At 46.6% G+C, this 27260-nt stretch overlaps 1 protein-coding gene across 4 annotated transcripts in view; it reads right to left on the reverse strand.

Annotated features, from left to right (window-relative positions):
• The window catches only part of RASAL2 (RAS protein activator like 2), a gene marked incomplete at its 5' end in the record, with an annotated part of 164192 nt that overhangs the window by 48716 nt on the left and 88216 nt on the right, over positions 1-27260 (reverse strand). For all 4 annotated transcript variants that reach the window (XM_082287500.1, XM_082287499.1, XM_082287498.1 and 1 more), the window contains one exon: positions 26823-26946. In XM_082287500.1, the coding sequence (XP_082143626.1) occupies positions 26823-26946 (124 nt within the window). The remainder of the gene's footprint in view (positions 1-26822; positions 26947-27260) is intronic.

A 27260-nucleotide genomic window follows, 5' to 3' on the forward strand; every position in this document is an offset into this window, starting at 1 on the left:
AAGAGGCAGCAGGTAATGACAGAATCAACTTAAGTAAAAAGTAGAAATATATCAGTGCTGAAGAAGCTCAAATAAGTCAGCACAATAGCTCATGGGCTAAGTGCAATACAGCCCTACCACTCCTCACAGTGTTGGCTTTGTTTGAAGGCTCAGGTATTGTGCTTTATGCCAGAAGAAAAACCAGCAAGCTCAGAGGCAATTTCAATCCCCTCCCCACTACTGACGAGCCTGCATTCCCCTGTTTACAAGCCCCTTCCTGCTCCAGCTATTATCCCAGCATCCCAGCCTTCCTTGCAAGGAATCTGTTCATGCAGGGCAGGTTGATCAATCCGTGAATAGGAAGCTCCCACCCCTCCCTCCCCCCTCCTCCCGCATGGCGGCGGCATCGATCGGCAATAATGGAATCTGCTGGACTCGGGAGACAGGGAGCTGCTCCGGGCAGCAGCACGGGGGAACTGCTCCTCTTCCTCAGCGCCGGGAGCGCCCGCAGCCCCCGGGTCAGCCCCACGGCAACGGGGCACAGCCGGGAGAGCTGAGGAGGCAGCAGCGCTCTTGGGGGCTCCGAGGAGCCATCAACACTGATGGGTGCTTATTTACTGAAAAAAATAAAAAGCCAGCTAGACGGGAAATAATTCTGCCCTGTCTGGACAGCGAGCTTGCTCTGCAGTGGGGACTCGCCGCCGTGACTTTATGAAGGGCCACGTTTAATCGTACAGCCCAAGATTTATTCCACACAAAAGAGCATTTTGCAGGTTTACACATGCACGAGCGGTGACGAATCCTGGTAAGTGAGGGACTCCTGGGCCCCACAAATCAAAATTGCCTTTGTCCTCAGGGGATGGGGCTGATGCTCTGATCAAACTGCACTCTTTAAAGAGACAGCCGCCTTTTGCTCACCAGTTTCAGAACCTGTCTTTATTTTAAATAATTTATACACTTGCCAATCCCTGTTACAAACAAGGACATTTGCTGACCACTGACTAAAACCCAAGCGACACCAAAAAGCCATTAGATCAGCAAAGCAAAAAATTTGATACCAACCAACAAATGAAGAGGGGAAAAAAAAAAAACCAGCTATCAAGTCCCAGCAGGGAGGAAAATTCCAATTACCAAGATAAACTGTAGCAAGTATTGTTTGTGCAGGACAGATATTTTCATAAAACACCTGCCAAGCAGGGCAGATGCTCTCCAGAATTCACAATTAGTGAGGGGACATGAGACAGGCGGCTCAGGAGTGAGGTACCTGAGCAGCGTGCTGGACTGAGCAGAGCTGTCCTCCTGCCCCACAGCACAAGTGCATACCCCCACCCCAGTGTGAGCAGAGGGATGAAAACCCAGAAACACTCCCCACATCCCACCAAATCCTGTGACAGAAAGGTGGATTTCCCCTCTACGCAAGAAGAACTGAATTTTTGTTTGTTTGATTGTTTTTTTACAAAACGAACTGTTCCACCAGATTTCCCTCTGCGTGTGGGAGGATCACATTTTGTCCAACTTCCACAACCTTTTCTTTAAGACTGTGCAAACTGATGACGTAAATCTGCTTGCAACAGGAATGGAATTACAGAACTTTTAGAGAAAGGATTAGATAGTTATTTTGGTCTATCTGGTTGGCCAATATGAAACAAAAATTTCAACTCCTCTCTTTTAGTTCCCTAATCAAATGCTGTACCTGCAATCACCTGGGTGTCTTTCCATTAAAAACTTGCAAGATTAACTATCAGCTCCATAAATAAAAGGTTCTAGAGAAAACAGAGTTGTGAGTATTGATTTCCCATGAATGCTTACCAATTTTGCATCCTTTCTAGGAGTACAAATCACATGCAGATCCTGTTTTCCTCCCTGGATGCCTCATCTTGTCTAATAACTTAGCCTTATTAATCCCTTTCAATATTTTAAAATGTTCATGGTAACAGGGGAAGTATATTAAATATCAAATATGAAACTGGCTTATTGGGAGTATTTTAAAATATGGGAACATTAAAAAAAATTGTAAAAAATGGAGCTAGAACTGACAAAGACTTCAGTCAGGAGGATGCAACTAGGAACTGAAAGGACAGTGAAGTTTCTGATAAGCAGATTTCTCCTGTGAATTAGCATTCCTGGGGAAACCCTGCATAAATACATCCCTATTATTTATCTTGGTTTTGTGTGGTTTCACAGCTCACACTCTCAAGCAGGTCACCTGCCTGCAAGTGTCTGTCCGTCAGGAGGCGGAGACAGACATCAGAACAAAGGCAAGAATTAAAACGACCTTCTAATAAAGTAAGTCATGAACACAGTCCCACTAGAAATCCTGGAAATTTAAAGTGATAAATAAGATGTAGAGGAGCCACTGACACTACAAACCACCAAATCCATCTAACCTGACTTGAAACACCTGTAGAACGTCACCCAGTGACTTCATCCACTCACTGAATTGTTTCTGGTTGAACAAAAGACCTGTCTTCCAGGAAAAGGGACATCCAGTTGTCACCATACACGGCAAAGACACAAAGAGCCTGTCACATCCCCTGTAAGCTGTTCCAGTGGTTAACTCCACTCCTGCTTAGCAAATTGCTCCTTAGTTCCAAGACTGAATTTATCAAGCCTCATCTCCCAGCCACTGGGCTCTGGCTGACATTTGTATGCTTTGAAACCCTGGTATCAGAAATGTCCTCTCTGCTTACATCCTTTGAATACTTAGTTTCAAACAATCCCTTCAAATGCATCTTTGGACTCCTCTGGAGCATTGATTTTGATTTTTAAACCTTTTCTGTGCAAGAAAGCCAGACACACAGCTCCACAGCTGCAGGAGTGATGTAGTGCTGGTCACAGCAGAAGTTATACTGTGAATAGCTTCTTAAATTTGTATTAAAAGAGGTCTTGTGCTCTAAAGCTTTCCAAAAACCGTAAAAAAAGTCTTGCCCAAATTTTCCAGGACAGCCAGATTGTGAGATAAAATGCAAATCAGCAGGAGAAGGCTGTTCAAAACAGGACTAACTTATTTTCATGCTGTGGGACCTACCTACACTGAGGGTTTGTTGAACCAATGCAAATCCAGATACAAACTGCTCTATCGACCAGAGCAGAAGTATGGAAAATATGAAAACATAGAGAGGTGGGAAGGATCAGCAAAGTAGTGATAAAAAACCCCCAAAAAACTAATCAAAAAGCAGGGACAACAAGCAGCTAATGTCTGCCTTGAGATACTGCTTTCCAAAATTAGCACCAGGAGCTGTACAGCATAGCAGGTGAGAACGTCAGAAAACCTGCCCACAGTGTTTGGGTTTCTCTCCCTCACCCCCGAGTTCTAAAAGCAGATGAGTTTGCAAGCCTGGAAATTGCACCAAGCCCCTCTGCTTTGGAGCATCTTATAAAAACGAATCACTTAAAACTTGTACACATCCCTCCCTGGTAATTCCTGCGCTACAGCCCCCGACGGAACTCTGCAGTCGTCACAAATGTCACTCTCCTGCAGTGAGGAGTCTGAAACCTGGGAGGCTAAGCAGCTTTGCCATCCTGCAGATTTAAAAATTAGCTTTCTTGATCTGTGAAACTACCCAGAAGCATGAGTCTCCGAGTCTTCTGCAGGAACTTTCAGTAAATGAGAATTCAAAACATACGCAAGTAATAGAGCACAGACGCCTTGTGATGCAGATGCTTTGTAAGCACATAGTCATGGTGGTATTATAAATCATAATGTATTATTGTTCTCTGCATGAGGCACTTTCGAGGGGAGGAAAAATGGGTCCTACATGCACTAGGGACAGGTGCTGACAGACTGATTGATGGATATTGCTTTAGTCAGTAGATGATGTCCTCACAGCAATATACTTTAGGTATTGTACACCCAAGTCATTCTTATTAAAATGTCTTACAGATAATTTAGGAGCGAATAAGAAACAATGAATGTTTGTTTCTCCAACTCCTGGATCAATGTCATGTGTCAGGCAAAACTGCTCACCTTCACACCTGCCCATTAGGAAATAACAGTACTTATTTGAGGCACTTTGCCCCAGAAAAATGCAAAGCAGTACTAACTTTTCAAGCCTATTTTCAATGCCACAGCATGGAACAAGGAGCCAGCTAGAAAATAAGTTTCCTAGACACCTAAAAATGTCAATTCTATGTGCACAAGGCTCTGTTTCCTTCCTTAAATAATTTTAAATGCTATCTATAATGAAAGTACTTTTGCTTTGAGGAGCAGCATTACAATATAACAGCCTCCTACCCAAGCTGTGATCTAGTTCAAGAGGATCCCAGTGGACAAGGCTGAGTAACTCAGTCTGTATCAGGAAATCATGATGGAAGTATTCAGTTATTTTGGAACATGGGAAACTTTTTTGGCTTAAGCTACCTAAGCAAAAGCAGCCTGTAGTGCTGTGACATGATCCTAGGAAGATGCTGCGAGCAGAATCACTCTGTTGCAGTGTAAATCAGTAGCAGGTTTATGCAGAAGGACACATATAAGATGTGGACACATGTAAGATGTGGACAGCCCCATTGGAGCATGGCAAAGTACACAGAAAGCCCTTTTTAATAAAAAAAAAAAAAAAAAGGATGGACACTCAAGTGTCTCTTCAAGCCAGTTCATTTATTGTGGAAAGAGAAACCCTGCTGATGAAGTGCCAGCCCACACATACACATTATCGTCTAGTGTTTTATCCTTTCAGATTGCCTAATGAAGTGATTTTAGCACAGTCACTGATCTCTACACTCACTCTCAACAGCTCTTACCCAGCTGCAGATGACAACCTCTGCACACTGATGCAATATTATCACTTAGCCGGGTGATTGTTCCCCTCAGTTCCAGAGTGAGCACCACCAGCCTTTCCAGCCCAGCTGAGATCAGAGGCCTGAACCAGTGGTTACTCAGGAGGGGAGCAGAAAAAAAAGAATTTCCTAAATAACAATTTCTAGAGCAGAGAGGAACCAAGGGGCAGTGAAAGCTGTGCTTGCTGACAGCCTGGAAAGATAAATAGGGACAGAAAGGCTCAAAGTGGAAGTGAGAAAAAACAGCAAACCTTGAAGCTCTCTAGCATATAATAATACAGGTAATTCAGCTGGGCAGAACTGTGGGATTTTCAGAACTTCACTGATGAACAACCAAGGGGTATTTTTTCCCACTTCCACACCAACTTAATTACATTTTTGTACTCAGTCCAACTTCCTTAGTATCCTCAGAATAGCCAAGGGATTCAGCTAAGTTACACTGCTAGCAGGATGGCAAGTTTTAAGTACCTATTAATGACCACTCCAAAAATATTAAGATAATTTAATTCCAAATTAGGGCCAAGACGTTATTTACAGAGCCAGCCGCTCTGGAGTGCCTTTGCAGACTGTGAACCATATGCCTCATGTCAACAGACATCTTGTACTGAAGTATGAATACAGCCAGCTATATATTTAACAAGCAGAATGTAAAGGGTGCTTCATTTCCGATGCTGGCTTCACAAGATGACATTTCTCCCAAGAGTTTTTCTTGCTCACCTTGCAGGCCACAATTTGTTTGCACAATTCATGTCCTCACAAGTGCTGTATTTAGTGAAAATAATTGATGAAGGCAGTTTTGTTGGCATGCTTCCACCATTCGCGTTGGTCTCTACTATTACTTCCGGACCTACTGTTTTTCCTTGGGCACCCAGGCTCAACCAGAGCTGGGGAACACCCAGGAATGATTTTTCTTATTTAGACTCACTTGGACGACATCTCCAACAAGCAAACAAATGAAAGAACAAGTTAGTGAGGGCTGGGGTTTGGGTGGTGGTTGGTTTGGCATCTTTCGTCCTTCGATGACTACACATCATCACACGGGTAACAGAGAACTAGGATTTTGATAAAAACAGTTCACATGACAGAGAACTAAATATGAGAGAGAAGCAAGTATCTTACTATTCAGTCTGCAACACCCTGGTTCCATCAGAATGCCTGACACCCACATGGATGGCTCCCAAGTGTTGTGGGATGCCATTCACCATGATCAATGTGATAATCTACTGACCATGACACTTAAGCTTCTGGCCAGCTCACACAGGAACTGCCACATCAACCCATCAACTTAAGCACTATTTACCCTCTTCCTACAGCGTTTGGTACCAGCTAACAGCTTTACGTAGTGCTCCCACAACGAGTTCAGCTTGCTTGTTTTCAGCACAGCCTAAATACCAGCGATTCCTGCAGAGCAGGGTTGAGGGCGCCGTGCCAACAGGGAGCTTTACTCCACCCTGAGGTCACTGCTCGCTCCCTTTATGTATCAAGAAACCGCAGCTTTGCCAACACCACCAGGTGGGAGCTGAACTCTCCTTGACTGGCACAGAAGTTACCTGCACTTCTGACACCATGGAACAAGACAGAAAACCACCACCAAAAAGCTCCTAGTGTGCAGCAGCCTGAAAGCACGCGGCTTGCACTTACCAGGTAGGCAGCAGAAAAGCAGGAGCATTCCAGAGAACGAGTGGCTGTGACCAGCAACATGATTCCCTACCCCTGCCCATGAATCATGTGGACTCCCTCCCTCTCACCACTCAGTTCCACCTGTGTTTATAGGAAGGCTGTGTTAATCTCTGCATAAGCATCAAAATACAGCCACTGCCAAGGCCCAGGGCCCTGCCAAACACTAGAGACTGGTGCAAGAAAGGCAGCATATGGAGGGGTTTTTTAATCTGTTCCCAAATTAGGGACCAGATTTAGTGGTAAAGCACGGAAGCACGGCAAGGGAAGAGACTGCATAGTTTAAGGAATTTTTACAAGGACATGCCAAGTCCTCCATCTTGTGGACATGGGCTTCATTTCTGACTGATGCAATATCTTAGAGCTTCCTCCTGGACACTCTGGGGAGAGTTTCCCCAGAGAAAATACAGATGACATTCTGGAGTGACCTTGGGACATCCAAGGCCAGGCCTTTAAGAGCATGAATGCTGTGAAAGCTGGCATTAGAATGATGCTTTACTTTGTACAGTTGGCATTTTTCTGTTGCCATTACCCCTGGAACCAAACAAATGTGGAGACAATTACAACATCTATTCTAGAAAAAGGACCTGTTTGTCACTGTTTCAGTGCTACTGAGCTTGGAAATCTGACGGAAGCCTACTCCAAAATGAATCAAAACAACTAGGAGAATAGATAAATAAATAGAAAAAAATAGTTTTGATCTCCTCTTTTTAAGCCAGACATTGATATTTCAATGCTTGTGGCTGGTGCCACTTTTGAAGGCTGACCAGAGACTCGACTCCAAAGAAACACAGAGCTGTTTCACTTCTCTGGCAGGTGTTCACATCACAACATTGCCCTCCTAAAGTCTCTGCTGAGCACACTGCAGGAGAAGGAGAAGAAAAAGGCAGTATCATGTGTTACCACAGCAGGCCCACAGCCCAAGGATCAGCACTGTTCTGCTAGGGAAGAATGGATCAGGAAAAATTCCTCCACTGAAACAGTGGTCAAGCACTGGAACAGGCTGCCCAGGGAAGTGGTGGAGTCACCTGTAAGTGTTCAATAAATGTGTGCATGTGGCTTTCAGGGACACTGTTTAGTGGTGGCCTCAAAGGTGCCAGGTTAAGGGTTGGAGCTAATGATCTTGGAGATCATTTCCAACCTTAATGATTCCATGGTTCCACACAGACTCACCACAGCCACTCACAGCTGCCAGCACCTGCTCAGAGAAGCAGCTATTCCTCTATAACCCAGTTTTTGCAGTTATGTGTACCACGACAATTTCAGCACCATTTCCCATTAAATCCGTAACATAAATACCCCTAGCCTGTACAACTTTCACACGTGGAGGTGATAGTGCTGCAACCATAAGCTCTGCCTGTAGTTGCACCATTTGCTTGCTGACGTCCTGTGCAGATTTCCCTCTCCCTTACCAGAAGCAGTCACCCATAGCTGAAGAAAATTAAATGGAAGGGGATCATTAGGTCTCCCTTCTGCCATTGGCCCAGTTTCAAATCCCACCATTATTAGTCCTCCTAAAAACCATTTGTGCTGTCTGATGCCAATTAGCCAAGAAATTTAGATGAAAGGAAGCATTCCCTTTGTGGAGAATTAAAGCTTGGACAAGGTACATACCTCTACAGGCTGGAAAATGAATCTGCCTCTTGATGCCAACGAGCCATTTACAAATGCCATCCACACCCTGCAATTTGCTGCATCCCCAAATTCTCTGACTTCCAATATTACATGTTACACTGACTCCCGGCTACCAGAAAATGGCAAGGGGGCAGGCTAAGGCTCCGTGTAGCAGAATGTCCCTTCCTCCTGCTTATGCAAAAACCAAGCTGATTTGTTCCCATGAGCTTTAAAGAGCCATGACAGATCTTTCTGACACAAGTCACCTCAAGTATTCATTGCAATTCCACTTTGTTCTCCCTCCCCAGAGATTTTAAAGAGAGAAAGAGTGAGAGCACCCACAGAGTATCAGATAAAGCTGGGCACAACACGAAGAATCTGCAGGAATGTAAGCTGCTGCTCACGTCTGCCTTCCACAACTCCCCAGTATTGTACTCTTAATTCACTACCCTATTAACATGTTAATCATATGAAAGAGCCCCAAAAAGAGACAGGAAATTCTAAAGGCAACCTTGTGGTAACTACCCCAGAATCACCTAAATGAAATCTGGAAGGGATAGGCATTGTGCTGCCTTGAGCTTTCCTGAGCAATTTGGCAGAAGTTTGCTTGTTTTTCAAAGAAATGTGTGTTTGTCTGAAAAATGCTAAGGCAGAAGGTTTTCATTTTCCGATCGTGTAATTCAAAAGCAGCTGCAGAACAAGCCCATTGGTTCAGGCTAACAAAAACAGTCTCTCCAAGTTAGTAAATTAGTATTCACCCTGTCTACGGATGAGGAGGAAAATGACTAAGGAGGACGTCATAATCAGCACCTATTAAAGGAGGTTTCCGAGGTAGAAAACATTTGACTCAGGAGATTCCATTCCCCAGTTCCTTAGACAACATTTTTTTGGTTTTGTACCTACTGGACAAGGCAGGAAACTTTAATGCTTTCTAGCTTGCTATCACCTAATACATTTTAGGACAAAAGCTGCTGGAAAAGCAAGTGGCATTGCTAAGGCAGTGCCCTTTATATTGAAAGGAACCCAAATCTTCTCGGTTTTTATGTGCCACCTGTAGGATTCCCTGAACTGCTCTGATTTACCATCACTTTCTGGAGGACAGGAAGCAAGGTTGGCAACATCCCTCCTAGGCTGGAAACATCACACAATGCCAGCCACAAGTAAACACTGACAAATAGTCCCGCAGTGTGCCCTTGAAGGATGATGTCTGGCCTTATCTGGAAATCCAATGTCATTTAAAAATGCACCGACTTGGGTAAAGGCTTTCAGTGAGAGACAGAAAGATAAACCTCATGATTTAAGTGGCAATAAAATAGATTTTTAGCTCTGAAAGCTGTTTACAAAAACCTGTTCTTCATCTTTGCATCATGCTAACATTTAATTTCTGCAGCAGTGAGCAGAAAAGTACCAATGCAAGCATCTCTTTAGAAACCTGTGCATAAGGGTGAAATAATGAATAAATGAGCTGATATACACACTCAACATGGCTAAAACCCCTGCAAGTTCCTAGCTGTTTTGAGCCAAGTCATTTTAACCCAGCAGAACACCTCCGTGCCTCCGAGCCAACCCCGCCTCGCCGGCATCACCGCAGCAATGCCGTCCCCCGTAGCGCGGCCGTGCCAGGAGGGATCCGTCTCACCTGCGCACTGCATTCCCAGGGAATCCTAACAGCTCCACCATGGTCCTGCCGGGATGCCGAGCAGGAAGGCAGCGCAGCCCCTGCGCTCTCCCCTCCCAGGCGGGCAGGAATGCAGAAGAGCCGGAGCCGGGCAGCGCCAGTCTCCCTGCTCAGCTGCTGCGCCCGGGCTGAGCGAGAGCCGCCCCCCGAGAGCCGCCCGCCCGCTCCGCGCCGGGGATGCGCCGTGCCCCCCCGAACCCACCCGGCTCGGGCACGCTCGCCATCCTTCCCGTCCCAAGGGAGCGCGGGGGAGCCGGCAGGCAGCGCAAGCACTCGGGCTGGGGTGGAAGGGGTGTGGGCAGGAGGAGAGGCTCCTGTGAAAACCCGTCTGATGCTGAGAAAACTCAGCGATTTCAAGCAGCTGACTCCGAGTCTAAAATCAGCTACAGGGAAACTTAAGAGGGGGATATCACTGCGTACACTGTCCAGAGTGCAAGGAGCCAGTTCAGATGAAAACATCTCATGAGCTGGACCAGGAACTGCATCTGAATGCGTCCGAAAAACTGCACTTCCTTTGAAGTTGTTTCCCCACTTCGAATGCTTCTACAACTTACAAAATACACAGCACCAAAAAAGCCCCAAGAGTCACTGAAGTAAACAATGAACTTCCCTCCCCCTCTTTGTTTTGTGCACTGCCTTTCATTTTTGTCTTTAAATTCGAAGATCTGTGGCTTTGAGAGTGAAATGGTGAAGTCTGATACCAATTGCCTTTTCCTGAGCTCTGCTCTTTTTTCATGTTAGAAGTGCCGACAGCTGAACTTCCAGGCACGGCGTTTTTATTTATTTATAGCTCTTTAAGGCACAGAAGCCAAACCCCACACGGTTTGGTTGCTGCTGCCACCACACTGTCCTTTACACGTTGTAGCACCCCTGACAGAAGAGCGTGTCACGTTGGGTCCGTTTAAAAGCCCCTGGTTTGGCCTCCAGCAGGTCCCACCTGCCAGCCAGGGGGACCAGAGCACACAAACACACACACAACAAGAATGTGAAGTTGTTCAGCCTGTTGCTAAACGGGCTAAAATTGCTCACCAAGAGCTGAGGGGCTGCATGCTCCCTCCTCCTAACTTTTGCTGTTGTCAAGAGTGAGTATTTTGTTTATTTTTAATTATAATCATTCCTCCCCCCCCCAATTTTCTCTAATTTTGCCATTTGATTGCAATACAATATTCTCCTCTGATTCAGTCCTTTTTTCCATGACCTTTCTCTGGCAGGGTTACTCAAGACGAGCTCCTGCACATTCTCTCAGGTAACCATTTCCCACACCCTCAGCATTTCCCCTGGAAGAAAACAGCAGCTTTGGTCACCCTGCCTCCTGCCAAGGCTCACGTGGAAAATCTGCGGGAAAAGCAAGCCTAGCCCTTGGGGAAGAAACTTACTGAATGTGTCCTCAAACAATACTGACTGCGAAATAAATAACAGAAAATTGTTACCTCCTCCCTCGCCCTCTAAAGCCAATCACTAAACTACACCCAGGGATCCTGCACCAAGAGTAGCACTGGAACAGAAGAGAAACTCCAAAAAACAAGAGGCATTCTCCCCCAAAAATCTGTCGCTAACAGCAGCACAACAAAATAAACAGTCCCTCTGAAGGACGCGTTGGTTTGACCTGCTGCTTGGAAATGCCTAATTGCTGGAAGCCGTAGGGAAAACTTGGGATCACAGTGGAGCCAGACTCTGCAGAAGAGCAGCAAGAGCTTCTCAGCGACCAGGATCCCGTCTCCCTGGCCGCCCCGGCACGGCGGAGAGCCGGGCACGCTCCGGTGATCAATCACAGAGCGCTCCGCAGCTCCGTCCCAGCGGCCTCCGCAGCGCCGCAGGAAAGCACCTCTCCGGAGAGTGGGGCACCACCACACAGGCCATGTGTGATGGAAAGATGCAAAAACTGAGCACTGGGACATGAAAGTTAGCCTGTGCGTCCCTTCAAAGGGTTCTTGAGCTTCTATGGGAAAATCCTGCCTTTTTGCTTTCTTTCTTCTTGTTCTTCTTTATTTATTTATTTATTCATAATCTGCCTGGATTTGTTTCCACGTTCTGCTTTTTCTATCATTTAGGAATCCTCTGTTTTAAAATCAGGTTCAAACAGAAGGGCTAAAACTTCAGCTCTGAAATATGGCCATAATCTGCCTATTTCTCCCAAAGAAGCCATTTTTAGTGATGTGGGAAGGTTCAGTCATGGTATCTATTTCTGTCAATCCTACAACTTGCTGCATGGACCTCAAAAAAAGATTTCTGAAATGCTGAAGAATCTGACTCAAGCAAAGACATCTGCTGAAGACTTAGGCAGAAAGAGTGAATGGGGCAATTAATAAATAAATAAATTAGAGGGGGAAAGGCAGATTATATTGTACAAGTACTTGGAATTATTATAGAAATCTACCCAGATTCAGAAACTTGAAATGCAATTTGCAAAGTCTAGGGATAAAAACTGTTTCCAAAAGACTGGGACATTGAATAAAAATTATTAGAACCCCCTGATAATATTACATGACTTTGGTTCAAATAACAGGACTTTTCTGCTACTGCTTCAGCTTGTCCATGCCACAGAACAGTGGGAAAAGACCACTGGTGAGGAGGAACAAGTGAGATGACTTTCAATGGTCAGATCCTTACCTAAACTGCATCCTTCACTGAAAGGTCAAGGAAATATTTGCAGTTTCAACTGAGACAAAAAAATAAAGCAGAAAAACCCTTCACTTCTTCACTGGGTGATGCACGAGATAAAGCAGCCTCAAACATGCATCAAGAATCATTAGTCTGTACCAAAAGCACTTTACTGGACACCACTTGTATCTTAATGGGCACTGATCACTGCTAGAACGTAGAGTCCTCTCCAGCTCCGAGGCTGCTTTGGGAATCTGGGATTAGCTTGGAGCACAGAGGTGCCTGGCAGAAGAGCTCCCAATGAACTCCAGTGGAGTTCAATAGCCCAGTTTCCCTCTGTGGCTTTATTATTTTTCCTTTAAGTAAATTATATCTCTGCTGAGCTGCTGGAACGCTTTTGTCCATTTTGCAGATAAAAATCACAGTTCTAATTCTTTCCTCTCCCTGTGTCACAAAAGAGGGATCACTGACAAAGGGTGGCAGGTCAGTAAAATCCCCAGGGCGCGCTTGGGCCGTGGCTCCACTCCCACTGCAAGAGCAATGGCTCCGTCAAAGCCAGCAGAGAGAGCAGCTTCCTATTACACCCAAGCTGCTCTAACTGCAGGCTGCTACTGGGGGTAATTTGGAACATCTCCCAGGTCAGATTCAAAGCCAACCCATCAACACAACAAGGATGTGAGCACGACTTCACTGCGTGAAGTCGAATCGATTCCCCTGGCAAGCGACAGAAGCAGCACCAAGGAGGGTGGGAAAGCAGGGAGACAGGAACGTGCACACCCCTGCACAGCAGAGAGAGCTTTGTGTGTTTCATGTCATACAGACTTCAAAGGAGATGCATCTAATCCGATCTCGTAAATATTTGCATTGTTGAGTACCAATTTATGCTAAAGCAATAAGCTGATCAACAGCTCATTCTGTAAACTAATAGCAAACTCTGAGCCAGATCAGTATTTTTAAGTTTAGCTCAACAGTTCAAATTAACTCTAGGCAAGACAGGGAAATTCAGGCAGTAGGAAGGAAGGCTAATTTTCCATTAAGTGTTAAGCCAGTTGTTACTGATGGAAAAAAGGTAAGTATACATGGTTGGGTGAAGTATAATTACTTTTTGCCACAAGATAAACAACTAGAAAAGAGAAGCTACAAAACTGAACAATCCACAGTGAGTTCATGCATGATTAAAGGTAGATTTCTCGAAAGAATTTCATAAATAATTTTTTATTGCTGTTCTTGAGAAAACAAAGGAAAATCACCGTGTCCCTCATAATAAACCAAGGTTTGGTTAGAACACAGACAACAAATCTGCCCCAGATGGCCCAAGAGCTACCAGTTCTTAGAAATTACTACATTGCACAACAACATGCTCTCCTTACAAAGTGTTCTTCATGCTCACAACATAAAATCTAAAAATCACTAAAGTGATTTTTTTGCATGTGCTCTGGAAGCAGTGGGTGGGATGTAATATACATTTCCAAGGGGGGAAAAAAAAGAGCCCTAAAGGATTATGTGTCAATATTAGAGAGCTGAGATTATGTGTTCTTACCCCTTACCTCTGCCCTAAAAAGGTTTAAGATCTAAACAGATAAAATTTGCTCCATGATGAAACTTGGCTTTCAGCACAGAATGATCTGTGTGCAAGGGGATAAAGTTTCAGCAGCATTCAGAACAAACCAAAATCCTTTGGCTTCGCTTGCGTTATAGAAGAAGAAAGATAGCAGCTTGGCAATTTTCTGTATACAAATAACTCCAATTGCCCAGGGGAATGTCACCGAGATCCAGGCATCCTGTTTGTTACATCCAGCCTCCCTGGAGTCAGCTTTAATTTCAAGCGAAGTTGTCTAAACTCTTCATCCTTCCAAGGCAGGCAAATTGCACTGTACATTGTCCAAATTTCAGATTACTTCAGGGCTTTTCCCAAAGTTTCCTAACCTCTTTTGTGGATGCAAAAGATAGCAGGGCACTTTGCACACAGTAGATGTTTCCCTGTGTAGCCTGCAAAGATGTCCAAGAGGAGCAGCTGGATTTCACAGGGGGTTTTTTAAAAGGCAACTCATGGTTTGTATGCATTTGCATTTCCGGATACAACATGATGGGTAAACAATGTCACCTAAAGACTTAAAAGTCTGAGAATTTCAAGTGATCTTGGCATAGGTACACTCCCTACTAACAACACCCAAGTCACAGCACTAAGAGATCATGACCCAAGGCACCAGACAGTGAAGCAGGCAAAGGTTGTAGTTGTCAGCAAACCCTTGTTCGTGTAATTACATGAGCCAAAGGCTTCAGATCTCAGCTCACTGAGGGCTCCCACGCATGGGTTTTGGCACCTCTGGCAGGTCTGGGCTGAAGGGAAGCAGAGATGGAGCCACGGGGCTCAAAATGCACGGGACCACCTGCAGCCTGTGGAAACACCGTGTGGTGTCACATCCCACAGGTGCAGAACAGTGCTCCCCGTCCTGCAGCTGCTGGGGCCACTGCAACTGAGCTTTGTGGTACAAAGCACAGGTCAGAAAGAAAAAACAATCCCCAGCCACTCACTGGGGCTTGCTAAATGACGTGACAAAGGGAACTGGCAGTAAGGCATCTGCTCCTTCAGACTGCTGGGCCTGCAGAGAGGAGGATGGGAATCTCTCACAGGTACACACAAACACGCTCGTGCAAGCCCAGCTCGGGCAAACCCAGAGAGCTGCAAACATGGCAAGTCAGCACATCTGAATCCATCTTCCTGCCAGAGATACTGCCAAACACACCCCTCTGTCTGAGGGCTAAACCCAAGGCCTGTTTTGTATCCCTGCCATGCACAGCAGTTGGCAGTGGACGGGTGTTTTGCACATGGCAGCACAGTGACAAAGCAGACAGTGCTACTGGGAAAATTACCTCATCAAGACACATCGTAAATCCCTACTGATGAGATACAGGGAGCCGTGAAGTGCATTTTTTCATCCCTACTTTCTAACAGATACTCTTTTCAGGCCAAGTTGAGTGGTGGAAGGTGAAGGACAGCCCTCTTGTCAGCACACAGTTTTCTCAGGAGTTACAGGACTTCCATTATATCAAATTCCTGCATATCTCCTAAATAAATCTTTGCTGGACATAAAAATCTTTACTGAATGTAAAAACTGGTGCATTGCAGGTTCTTGCACTGAGCAGGTCACAAACAATCCCTTTTCCTCCAAAACAAACTGTCTCCCTCTCCCCACCTCTAAAACTAGTAACATTTTCTGGGTATTTATCCTAGCTCTTAGTGTGCAAGGATCATAATTATGTGGCGAGCACAGAGTAAATCCATTTCTTCTTTCATCACAAATACCCATTCCAGCTGGAATATATAGAAAGCAAGGCTCAGCTTTGATAGTTTTAGCTGTAAACAACTTTGTCTTAAAACCAGCAGCTATTAAAATCACCCCAGAAATCTTTTTAGCTCTTGTCTGTTCTCTCCTGCCAGGTTTTTACCTGAAAGAAGAGCACGGGCTGGGTATTGCAGCAATCCTCCCCAGGCAGGAGGGCTCAGCAGAGACTTGCAGGAACTGTTCTAAGAGGTACACACCAGGCAGCAATGAAACCAGATGTTGCTTAACTCATCTTCTGTTGCTCATTCCATTTCCAAAGCCTCTGGATTTTTAGAAGAGTACAGAGGCAGGATCTCTGCCCAGCTAACTGCTCGCCTGGTAGCAGTGCAGTTTGGGCCTGGCATCAAAACAGATCAGTGCTTCATTCTCAGTGCTAGTGATACAGGGTGAGGACAAAACTAAAATTTGCAAGGAGCATCTTCACCTCTGACCTGCTTTTAGCAACCTTTTTTTCAAGAGATGCATATTCAGCCTGAGAAAAAGCAGGGTTAACTTGTTTCAACAAGTGAAACAGTCTTTTTTTTTTCCCCTTGGGTGATTTCACCTCCAAATATAAAAAGAAGATTTATTTGCATCACCACTAGCCTTTCTAAGCATCAGAGAATCTCAAAAATTCTCCCTGATGATGATGCTCCTTCCTAATAATTTAAAAAACCAACAGCAACAGAGACCAAACCCTAAAGCCTTTCCCCACTTTCAATTCCTCCTGATATTTTCACATATGCAGGCAAAAAAATCTCTTATTAATGCCACAAAGCTGCCAGAATCCAAACTTGTGTTGTGTATTCTCCTTAACAACTCTCATTTAGAGTGAGCAGGTGGCGAGACGGAAGCAGAGCAAGAGAGAAGACGATTATTTTGGGAAAGGAAGTGGTAACTGCTACTAGCCTGTCAAACAGCATGAATGGTGGAAATCTGAATCATGCTTTTACTGTATGAATGGCTAATCCCAACACACTATCATAAACAATGATCCTTTAAAAGGATGTAATCTCCCTAACAGGAAAAAATACACCTGTTAGAAAAAGAGCAGGATCTGAAGCAGAAACAGAGGCAAAACGGAGATGGACCAGCTTGAGTTCCTCTTCCTATGACATTTAGGTGCTGGCCTCCAGGGCCTGCATCACACTTTGGAACAGAATTGGCCCATTGCAAATAACACTTGAAAGGTTAGAGGCTGTCAAGCTGGAGTTAGGGAGAAATTACAGCTACATTTTTAGCTTTCTTGAATGGAGGCTCCTCTGAGTTAAGCGCTGCCAAGATGAAATCCCAGCAAGTAAATGACATATTTAGAGTATGCCTGTTCACTCACAGAGGTATAACTACAGTGACAGGGATTATGCACCAAGGAAATTTTATGGCATATATTTAACAGATGGCTTGCTGACACAACTCAGTGTACAGTGGATCTTCCAGATAGGAATTAAGAATCTCAACATTAGCAACGCTGCCTGCAAGCAGAGGGCAAGCTCCGAAGCTAGCAGTAGATGCTCAGTGCCTCTGGAGTTAGAGTTTTAAAATGATCTTATTAGTTTTCAGTGTTTAAACAAGTCACTTTCTATCTTGTGGTTTTTTCTGTGTCCGCCCCTCTGGCCCTCATTTGAGGGTGACCACAGTGGTTTCTGCCTGCACAGAAGGGATGGCTCAGCTGCTCTGCCGGCAGCTGCTGAACCATCACAAATTACGGCTTACTGTACTGAAGTATGTGGAAATTGGTGTCTATCTTAGTACACGGGACTGTAACCACAGTGGTGCAGCAGCTGCCTCCCAAACAGCTGAGCCAACCCTGCAGCAAGGGTGAAAAATGAAAGAGACGGCGAGAACGACTCCAGCAGCCCGTGGGTGAATGTCACACTTGACTTAATGCTGAACTCTGGGGAGTTACACATCTCTTGCTTCAATTTCTCAGATGTAACGTGGGTAGTTTCTCTCCCACACACTTCCTAGGAATGGTGCTACACGGATGTGTGCATAATTCTGTAAAGAATGCCACAGAAATCTGCAGAATGGGTACTACTGCTGATTATGCAAAGCCCTTGAAGAACATGCACTGTTCCGTTTGCTCCATTAACACAAAGCTTCTCGTACAAGTAAGTTACAACTTTATTGCTACAAATGAAAAAGAGCCCCGTCACCTATCCCCCCGTTTTAATTTTTAATAAATAAATAATTCATTCTAAAAAATAAATTAAAATAATAATTTTAATAAACAAATCTATTAATTAGTAAATCACAAGAGAGGCTTGGCAACCTTACTCAGGGAAAAGTGCAAATGCTATTGCTATGCCTCCACCTCTGCACTAGAGCCATTCCTAAGGAGCTCTTCTGCAAGGAGTAATTTCAGATATCACTGTCAGATTGTCCTGGGTTGCAGTGTATTCTATTACCATCCCCATCAGCCGTTGAAATCAGGTGGGGCAGTGTTTCCTTGCCTCCTCCCCCCAGACTATCTTGCTGTTAATGGCCCATCATTGTCCTGCCGCATGACTCATAGATAACTCCCTCTGGACTATCATCTGTTAATGAGCCCAATCAACACCTGGCCTTATGACTCATTACCCCATTGTGAGATGCTCCACCCAGAGGGAGGAACCAAGCATCCCAGCGTGGATATAAGCTGAGGTTGAAAACCAGAGAGGAGACCTTTCCACTGGATTTCCAGAGGACAGGAGCTACACAGCCACCGGACCTTCTGAGGAAGAGCAGACCCTTTTCTACAGGATCACTGCTTCAGAGGACTGCAGCCATAATTCTAGCAGACTGCTACCACCACCCTGCCTAACAGGGACTCAGGTTGTATCTTGACTCTGTCAGTTTGAACCAGTGTTTTCTTTTAGTTGTTTTTTCTTTCCTTTTCTTTAAACTTCCCCATTAAATTGTTATTCTGACTTGGTGCCTCCCACTGGTTTGTTTTCAAACTAGTACATAATTTGGCGCCCAACGTGGGGCAGCTCTGAGAGAAAGTCAGAATTACAATTTTGTGTTAACAGAAACCTATTCACCATGGTGCTCAGCTTGTCTACGTGGGTACTGTATCTTGCTCTCTATATTTTTCCTCACATGGGGAACTACCTGCCTGTAGTATTACTCCTGTTAAAACCAGGGAATGGTATGAGAATTGCTTTAATGGTTTATTATGTCTACAGCATGATAACCTGCGAGGCGATGAATACCATTCGGAGTATATACTCAGTTTTGTTTGGCTGTCCTAGTCTGGGCTCCTATGTCTGGGATCTCCTCAACAATCGCACCCAGCCCCTGGTGGGAGGAGTAGAGAGTGGTTTCTTCCAGCCTTTCAGGCCAGGCACAGCAGTTTTTGAAAATATTGAATTCCCTCTGGATGTCAAAGACGGCATAAACTTGCTGTCAGTTCTGCTTTGTCTTCTCTGTACAGCCTGCACCATGTACACCATGCTTAGGATCAGAGCCATGGCACAGCATCCTCAGGATGAGGGAGGGAAAAAGAGCAGAGCAACAAACATCATGCCTACGCAGACTGACACAGAGGAGAAAGGAACCAAATGCAAAGCAACAGCGTCCATGTCTACTCAGACTGTCACCGAGGAGAAAGAACTCAGATGCAAGACAACGGCGTCCATGTCTACGCAGACTGACACCGAGGAGAAGGGAACCAAATGCAAAGCAACAGCGTCCATGTCTACGCAGACTGACACAGAGGAGAAAGAAACCAAATGCAAAGCAACAGCGTCCATGTCTACGCAGACTGACACCGAGGAGAAAGGACCCAGATGCAAGACAACAGCGTCCATGTCCACGCAGACTGACACCGAGGAGAAGGGAACCAAAAGCACTCTCAGTGTCCCCATGCAAACCGTCACCGAACCAGAACAGCCTAAACCAATTGCAGTTGCCCCCGTTCAGAAGAAGAAATCAAAAAGCAAATCAGCCCGCATTGTGACTGACGAGGATGCAGCAGGACCTTCGCACCCAGCAGAAGAGGCAGAGCCAGAGATCATCACTCGGTCGCTATCCCTGGGTGAGCTGCGTGACCTGCGGAGGGAATTCACCCGCCAGACAAACGAGTCTATCCTGACCTGGCTGCTCCGCATCTGGGACGCTGCAGCCAATGACACCATTCTGGACGGAAGTGAGGCCAGGCAGCTGGGATCTCTGTCCCGGGATGTGGTCATTGACCAGGGGATCGGGAGAACCCAAGAAGCTCTCAGCCTCTGGCGGCGACTGCTTACAAGTGTAAGGGACAGGTACCTTTGTAAAGAAGACCTCCAGGTGCACCAAGGGAAATGGAGCACAATGGAACAAGGTATCCGGTGCCTGAGGGAATTGGCTGTGCTGGAGATCATTTTCTCAGAAGACGAGAGATTTCCTAAGAGCCCAGATGGTGTCCAGTGCACGTCACAGATGTGGTTGAGGTTCGCACGCCTTGGACCAGAGATATACTCCCGTTACCTGGCAACGCTGCAATGGAGGGAAGGCGAGGACAGGGTGGGCGTCTTGGTGAACAAGCTGAGGATTTACGAGGACACCGTCACAGCCCCGTTTCGCACCCATGTCTCATCCGTGGAAACAAGTCTTTTGGCTGAGCAAGTCCGGAGCTTGATTGAAGAAGGCCATCAGAAACTGAAAAAGGAACTTAAGGAAGAGATTTACCCGATCTCGCCAGAACCAACAAGAGTCTCTGCCATTAGGAGCCGGCGTCCCCCAACCAGGGAGAGAGGATACACCCCACGAGGTAACCTCTGGTTTTTCCTTCAGGAACATGGAGAAGACATGAGTAAGTGGGATGGAAAACCCACCTCCTCCTTAGCAGCTCGGGTACGTGAACTAAAAAGAGGGACAACTACCACAAGAAGCGCATCTAGAGTCAATATTGCTCCGGTCTCTCGCACACAGAACTCCAGACGGTACCGGAATGATAATATGACCGATCCTCTTGAAGGGACCTCAGGAACGTATTCACCGGAAGGGAGCAACATGCAACATGACCAGGAATAGAGGGGCCCTGCCTCTAGCCAGGTAGAGGAAAGGGAGAATCGGGTCTTTTGGACTGTGTGGGTCCGATGGCCTGGCACATCTGACCCACAAAAATACACGGCTTTGGTTGACACCGGTGCTCAATGTACTCTGATGCCATCAAGGTATGTGGGAGCAGAACCCATTTCTATTTCCGGAGTGACAGGAGGATCCCAGCAGCTGACTGTACTGGAAGCTGAAGTGAGTTTAACTGGGAATGAGTGGCAGAAACACCCCATCGTGACTGGCCCGGAGGCCCCGTGCATTCTCGGCATAGACTATCTCAGAAATGGGTATTTCAAGGACCCAAAAGGACATCGTTGGGCTTTTGGGATAGCCGCTGTGGAGACAGAAGATATCAGACAACTGAGTACACTGCCTGGCCTCTCAGATGACCCCTCTGCTGTGGGACTGCTGAGAGTTGAAGAACAACAGGTGCCAATCGCCACAGCAACAGTGCACCGTCGGCAATACCGCACCGACAGAGACTCTGTGGTTCCCATCCATGAGATGATTCGCAAACTGGAGAGCCAAGGGGTGGTCAGCAAGGCCCATTCACCTTTCAACAGCCCTATATGGCCAGTGCGTAAGTCCAGTGGAGAATGGAGGCTGACGGTGGACTACCGTGGCCTGAATGAGGTCACGCCACCATTGAGCGCCGCTGTGCCGGACATGTTGGAACTTCAGTACGAGCTGGAGTCCAAAGCAGCGAAGTGGTACTCCACTATTGACATTGCCAATGCCTTCTTCTCCATTCCTTTGGCAGCAGAATGCAGGCCCCAGTTTGCTTTTACCTGGAAGGGTGTGCAATACACCTGGAATCGACTGCCCCAGGGGTGGAAGCACAGTCCCACCATTTGCCACAGACTGATCCAGACTGCATTGGAAAAGGGTGAGGCTCCAGAACATCTGCAATACATCGATGACATCATTGTGTGGGGAAACACAGCAAAGGAAGTGTTTGAGAAAGGAGAGAAAATCATCCAGATTCTCCTGGAAGCTGGCTTTGCCATCAAAAGGAGCAAAGTCAAGGGACCTGCTCAAGAGATCCAGTTCCTGGGAGTAAAGTGGCAAGATGGACGGCGTCAGATTCCCACTGAGGTCATCAATAAGATCACTGCGATGTCTCCACCGACCAACAAGAAGGAAACACAAGCTTTCCTAGGCGCCATAGGTTTCTGGAGGATGCACATTCCCGAGTACAGCCAGATCGTGAGTCCTCTCTACCTGGTTACCCGCAAGAAGAACGATTTCCACTGGGGCCCTGAACAGCAGCAAGCCTTCGCCCAGATCAAGCAGGAAATCGCTCATGCGGTAGCCCTTGGCCCAGTCAGGACAGGACCAGAGGTGAAGAACGTGCTCTACTCTGCAGCCGGGAACAATGGTCTGTCCTGGAGCCTCTGGCAGAAGGTGCCTGGTGAGACTCGTGGCCGACCACTGGGATTCTGGAGCCGAAGCTACAGAGGGTCTGAAGCCAACTACACTCCCACAGAGAAGGAAATCTTGGCAGCCTATGAAGGAGTCCAAGCTGCCTCTGAGGTAATTGGCACTGAAGCACAGTTGCTTCTGGCACCCCGACTACCGGTGCTGGGGTGGATGTTCAAGGGAAAGGTTCCTTCCACGCATCACGCCACCGACACCACATGGAGCAAATGGATCGCCCTCATCACACAGCGTGCCCGTATTGGAAACCCGAATCGCCCTGGGATTCTAGAAATTATAACAAACTGGCCTGAAGGTGAGACTTTTGGATTATCTTCTGAAGAAGAGGAAGAGCAAGTGACTCGTGCTGAGGAAGCCCCACCATATAATGAGCTACCGGAGACTGAAAGACGTTATGCCCTCTTCACTGATGGTTCCTGCCGAATTGTAGGCGCTAACCGAAAGTGGAAAGCTGCAGTATGGAGCCCCACACGACGAGTTGCACAAGCTACCGAGGGACAAGGTGGATCGAGTCAGGTTGCAGAGCTTAAAGCCGTCCAGCTGGCTTTGGATATTGCTGAACGAGAGAAGTGGCCGAGGCTCTATCTCTACACTGACTCGTGGATGGTAGCTAATGCTCTGTGGGGATGGCTGGATCGCTGGAGAAAGGCCAACTGGCAGCGCAGAGGGAAACCCATCTGGGCCGCTGAGATTTGGCAGGACATCGCCACCCGAGTAGAGAAGCTGACCGTGAAGGTTCGACACGTGGATGCGCACGTACCCAAGAGTCGGGCTAATGAAGAGCATCGCAACAACGAGCAGGTGGACCGAGCTGCTAAGGTGAAAGTATCTCAGGTGGATCTGGACTGGCAGCACAAGGGAGAATTATTCCTAGCTCGTTGGGCCCATGATGCCTCTGGTCATCAGGGGAGAGATGCAACATACCGATGGGCCCGTGACCGAGGGGTGGACCTTTCCATGGACAGCATCTCACAGGTCATCCACAGTTGTGAGACCTGTGCTGCAATCAAACAGGCCAAGCGGGTGAAGCCTCTGTGGTACGGTGGACGATGGTCAAAGTACAGGTATGGGGAAGCCTGGCAGGTTGATTACATCACCCTTCCCCAAACCCGCCAAGGCAAGCGCTACGTGTTGACCATGGTTGAAGCGACAACTGGATGGCTGGAGACCTACCCTGTGCCTCATGCTACAGCCCGGAACACCATCCTGGGCCTGGAAAAGCAAGTCCTGTGGAGACATGGCACCCCTGACAGGATCGAGTCGGACAACGGGACTCATTTTAAGAACAGCCTCATCAACACCTGGGCCAGAGAACACGGTATTGAATGGATATATCATATTCCTTATCATGCACCAGCTGCCGGAAAAGTTGAACGCTGCAATGGACTACTTAAAACCACCCTGAAGGCACTTGGTGGGGGGACCTTCAAAAATTGGGAAGTGAACTTAGCAAAGGCCACCTGGATGGTCAATACCCGAGGGTCCATCAATCGAGCTGGTCCCGCCGAGTCTGAACCCTTGCACACAGTGGATGGAGATAGAGTCCCTGCGGTACACCTGAGGGGTATTTTAGGAAAGACTGTTTGGATCAATCCCACCTCAGGCAAAGGCAAACCCATCCGTGGGATTGTCTTTGCTCAAGGACCTGGTTGCACTTGGTGGGTAATGCAAAAAGATGGGGAAACCCATTGTGTACCGCAAGGAGACCTAATCTTAGGTGAGAACGGTGCGTAGGGTTTCATTGTGTGTATATATATATATATATATATATATATATATATATATACATATGTATGTGTAGAGTTTAAAGAAGGTATTGATTTGGGATGATGTAGATGGTAATAGAATAAGGGGTGGATAATGTCCTGGGTTGCAGTGTATTCTATTACCATCCCCATCAGCCGTTGAAATCAGGTGGGGCAGTGTTTCCTTGCCTCCTCCCCCCAGACTATCTTGCTGTTAATGGCCCATCATTGTCCTGCCGCATGACTCATAGATAACTCCCTCTGGACTATCATCTGTTAATGAGCCCAATCAACACCTGGCCTTATGACTCATTACCCCATTGTGAGATGCTCCACCCAGAGGGAGGAACCAAGCATCCCAGCGTGGATATAAGCTGAGGTTGAAAACCAGAGAGGAGACCTTTCCACTGGATTTCCAGAGGACAGGAGCTACACAGCCACCGGACCTTCTGAGGAAGAGCAGACCCTTTTCTACAGGATCACTGCTTCAGAGGACTGCAGCCATAATTCTAGCAGACTGCTACCACCACCCTGCCTAACAGGGACTCAGGTTGTATCTTGACTCTGTCAGTTTGAACCAGTGTTTTCTTTTAGTTGTTTTTTCTTTCCTTTTCTTTAAACTTCCCCATTAAATTGTTATTCTGACTTGGTGCCTCCCACTGGTTTGTTTTCAAACTAGTACACAGATGCAGTGCCTGAAGTTGCCATGTTATCCACGTGCTTCCCTAGGACAAGCTTGATATTCTTATCAGGTCTGCATAGCAATTTCTCTACCAGATACTGGAGCTGCCTCTGCTGCGCCTTTCAGCTTTTGGTGTCCATTCCAAAGCTATTTTAGTGCAGTTGTTATCTCTACTGCTTGTGACACATCCTGGCTGCCACCATCTGTTTCTTTCTCTGTATAAAGATGTGCAATGGTTCCCTTCACTAATGTGTCCTCTTGACACAAAGCTATTCCCACTGCTTGCTATCAACCCACTTTTCTCATTAGCAGGAATTCCGTAATCATGACAAGAGTCATTTTTAACCAGGATGTGAAAAAACAAGGAAACTACCCAGGGCACTGCAATCCGAGATTATATACAACCTTCCATCACTCTCATCCATACTCACAGAAAGGGCATTGCTCAATTTTTCCCTTCCCACTGCATGCCCAGTTGCTTTGGCTACACACTTTGTGACTTCACTACAGCCGCAGCTCTCACACGGAGAAGACCATGTAGATATCTTGTACTTTTAATACATTCTTGTCAGGCAGATATCAAATAACACACTACAAAATGCCACTTGCATATAAAACTGAAGCAAAATACACAGCAAGGCAGGTACCAAACAGCAGAGTCATCCATTCTCTCTGGCCCACCAGAAAAACCAAGAATGTTACAAGGTTCCATTTAAAAACGTAACACTGGGACGTCTGGCTATTGAGATGCCCAGTGAAGTCTAGAAAATCTACACATTTTTTGCACATGATATAGAAGAAAAAGAAGGCACTTAAATCTTAGATTTTTAAAGGTCCTTCTAGCTTGTGAAGCTACAAATAATATTCATTGCCTAGTGCACACTGGCTGCAATACAATTCTTCATTCACACCACTAGCCATACACCTGGAAAAAAAGTACTTTGCCTACACATGATTAATACTGGGTTTAGTTCCAAACAAGAATGAACATTTATTCATATGGCAAAACAAGATGATCATTTAGAGGTGCATTTGAAATGCCACAAACAAATCCAGTCAGGGTTCTTTTCATGTTGCTCATCTCAAAGTATTTTGCAGTTTTCCCTCTAAACCCCCAACTCTGCCCTGTTTATTTTCAGACTTCCAATCCAGGAATCTAACAAATAGAAAAAGGAACCTTATCTGCCTTTCTCAAATAAGGAAGAGTTAAACAGTGCTATTGACAAGTACAAATAAATAAGCAATACAGTTGCAATGTGTTAAGTAACTATCTACAAGAGTGGGATTTTCCTTACTTTTGTGCAATATACTCCCAGAATAAAATCCTTAGTTAAAAAAAAATACCAAAACAGCTGAGGCTGTGAAATTAAAAAATATCTTATCTGCTCTTTACCTTTGACAGCAGTTATCAAGGCTGCTTTACTATTTACAGATGCATGTTTTTTCCTCATAGCTCACTCTCCCAGAAGTGACATTTTTCACAGCTGAACCAGGGAAGAATTGCTCCTAAGTCTCCCCAGCCTATGCCAAGGAAAGCTTCTTGCATAGGCTGGGGAGAGAAAGAAGAGCTCGCTTGTGTGTGGTTGCTGCCTCTTCCTTCTTTTCTGGAAAGAGTGCTCTTTATGCAACCTGGAATGGTGCTCTTTATGCAACCACAGGTGGGGTGGAGAAGAGAGGGAACTGGGCCAAACCTGGACTTGGGAAACCACTGCAACACAGCCTTTGTCTGTCATTTTTAATACCTATCTTTTCTTTGGCTTTACCTAAATTTCAACATGGATAATTAAAGCCGGCAGCAGGCAGATGGCTGCTTCTTTTGGGAACTGCACCCTGAACAGGCATGAGGTAAGTTAGAGAAAAACCTGTTATTCGGTGCTTGTTGTGAAAATATGAAGCAAAGGAAATTCCAGAGATGAGGTAAAACATAACCACCTAACAGTTCTAAACCAGCAGGAACCACTTAGAGCCACCTGCAAGAGCCGCATTCCTACTGACCCGCATCCAGCGGCTCTCACCTGGAAAGCCCAGGGCTGCCTGGTGAGTTTAAAACCACAGCCACCAAGCTCCCGGTGCACAGCGACAGCCACGCTCCCCCAGCATCCCACAGCCATCTCACTGGTGTTTGGATAAACCCAGGCGCTGGGCAGTCACTTTGCTGGAGGCATTCACCCACGACCTCCACCCCCTGGTGGTACCCAGCTAGCCGCTGCTCTGGCAGGGTACTGCCCTCCGGGAGCTCGCAGCTCAGCTGCTCCATTCCTGGTTCCCGTGGCCAAGGTCTCTCTTACCTGGCTGGGCGGCCCCCTCTGCCGGGTACTCGGGGAACTGGCCCTCGGAAGGGACGCTGACGGTGCGGCGCAGGCAGCGCCCGCGGGAGGCATCCTGCGGCTCCGGGACCCCTTCGGTAGGCGCCTGCGGAAAAACCATGCCGACAGCTGTGAACTCGCCACCAGGCCGCGCCCGTAATGTGCCACCTTCACAGGGGACTCCATTTGCTACTCCTCTGCTAAGAGCTCTCGGGCACGGTTTGGCATTTGCGGCCTTAACGCAGAATTCCGGAGGCTCCCCGGGTGAGGAGCGCACACAGCCCGGCGATGGCCGCGAGCAGAGGGCAGCAGCCCCTGCTCCACAGGGGCCCAGGCACCACCCAGCCACCCCCGGCTAACAAAACCCACCCTGGCTAACAAAACCCACCCCCGGCTGACTCTCCTGCCTTTCCAAACCAC

The sequence above is a fragment of the Coloeus monedula genome, assembly GCF_965178545.1.
Source record: "Coloeus monedula genome assembly, chromosome: 9".
In the NCBI taxonomy this organism is placed as follows: Eukaryota; Metazoa; Chordata; class Aves; order Passeriformes; family Corvidae; genus Coloeus; species Coloeus monedula.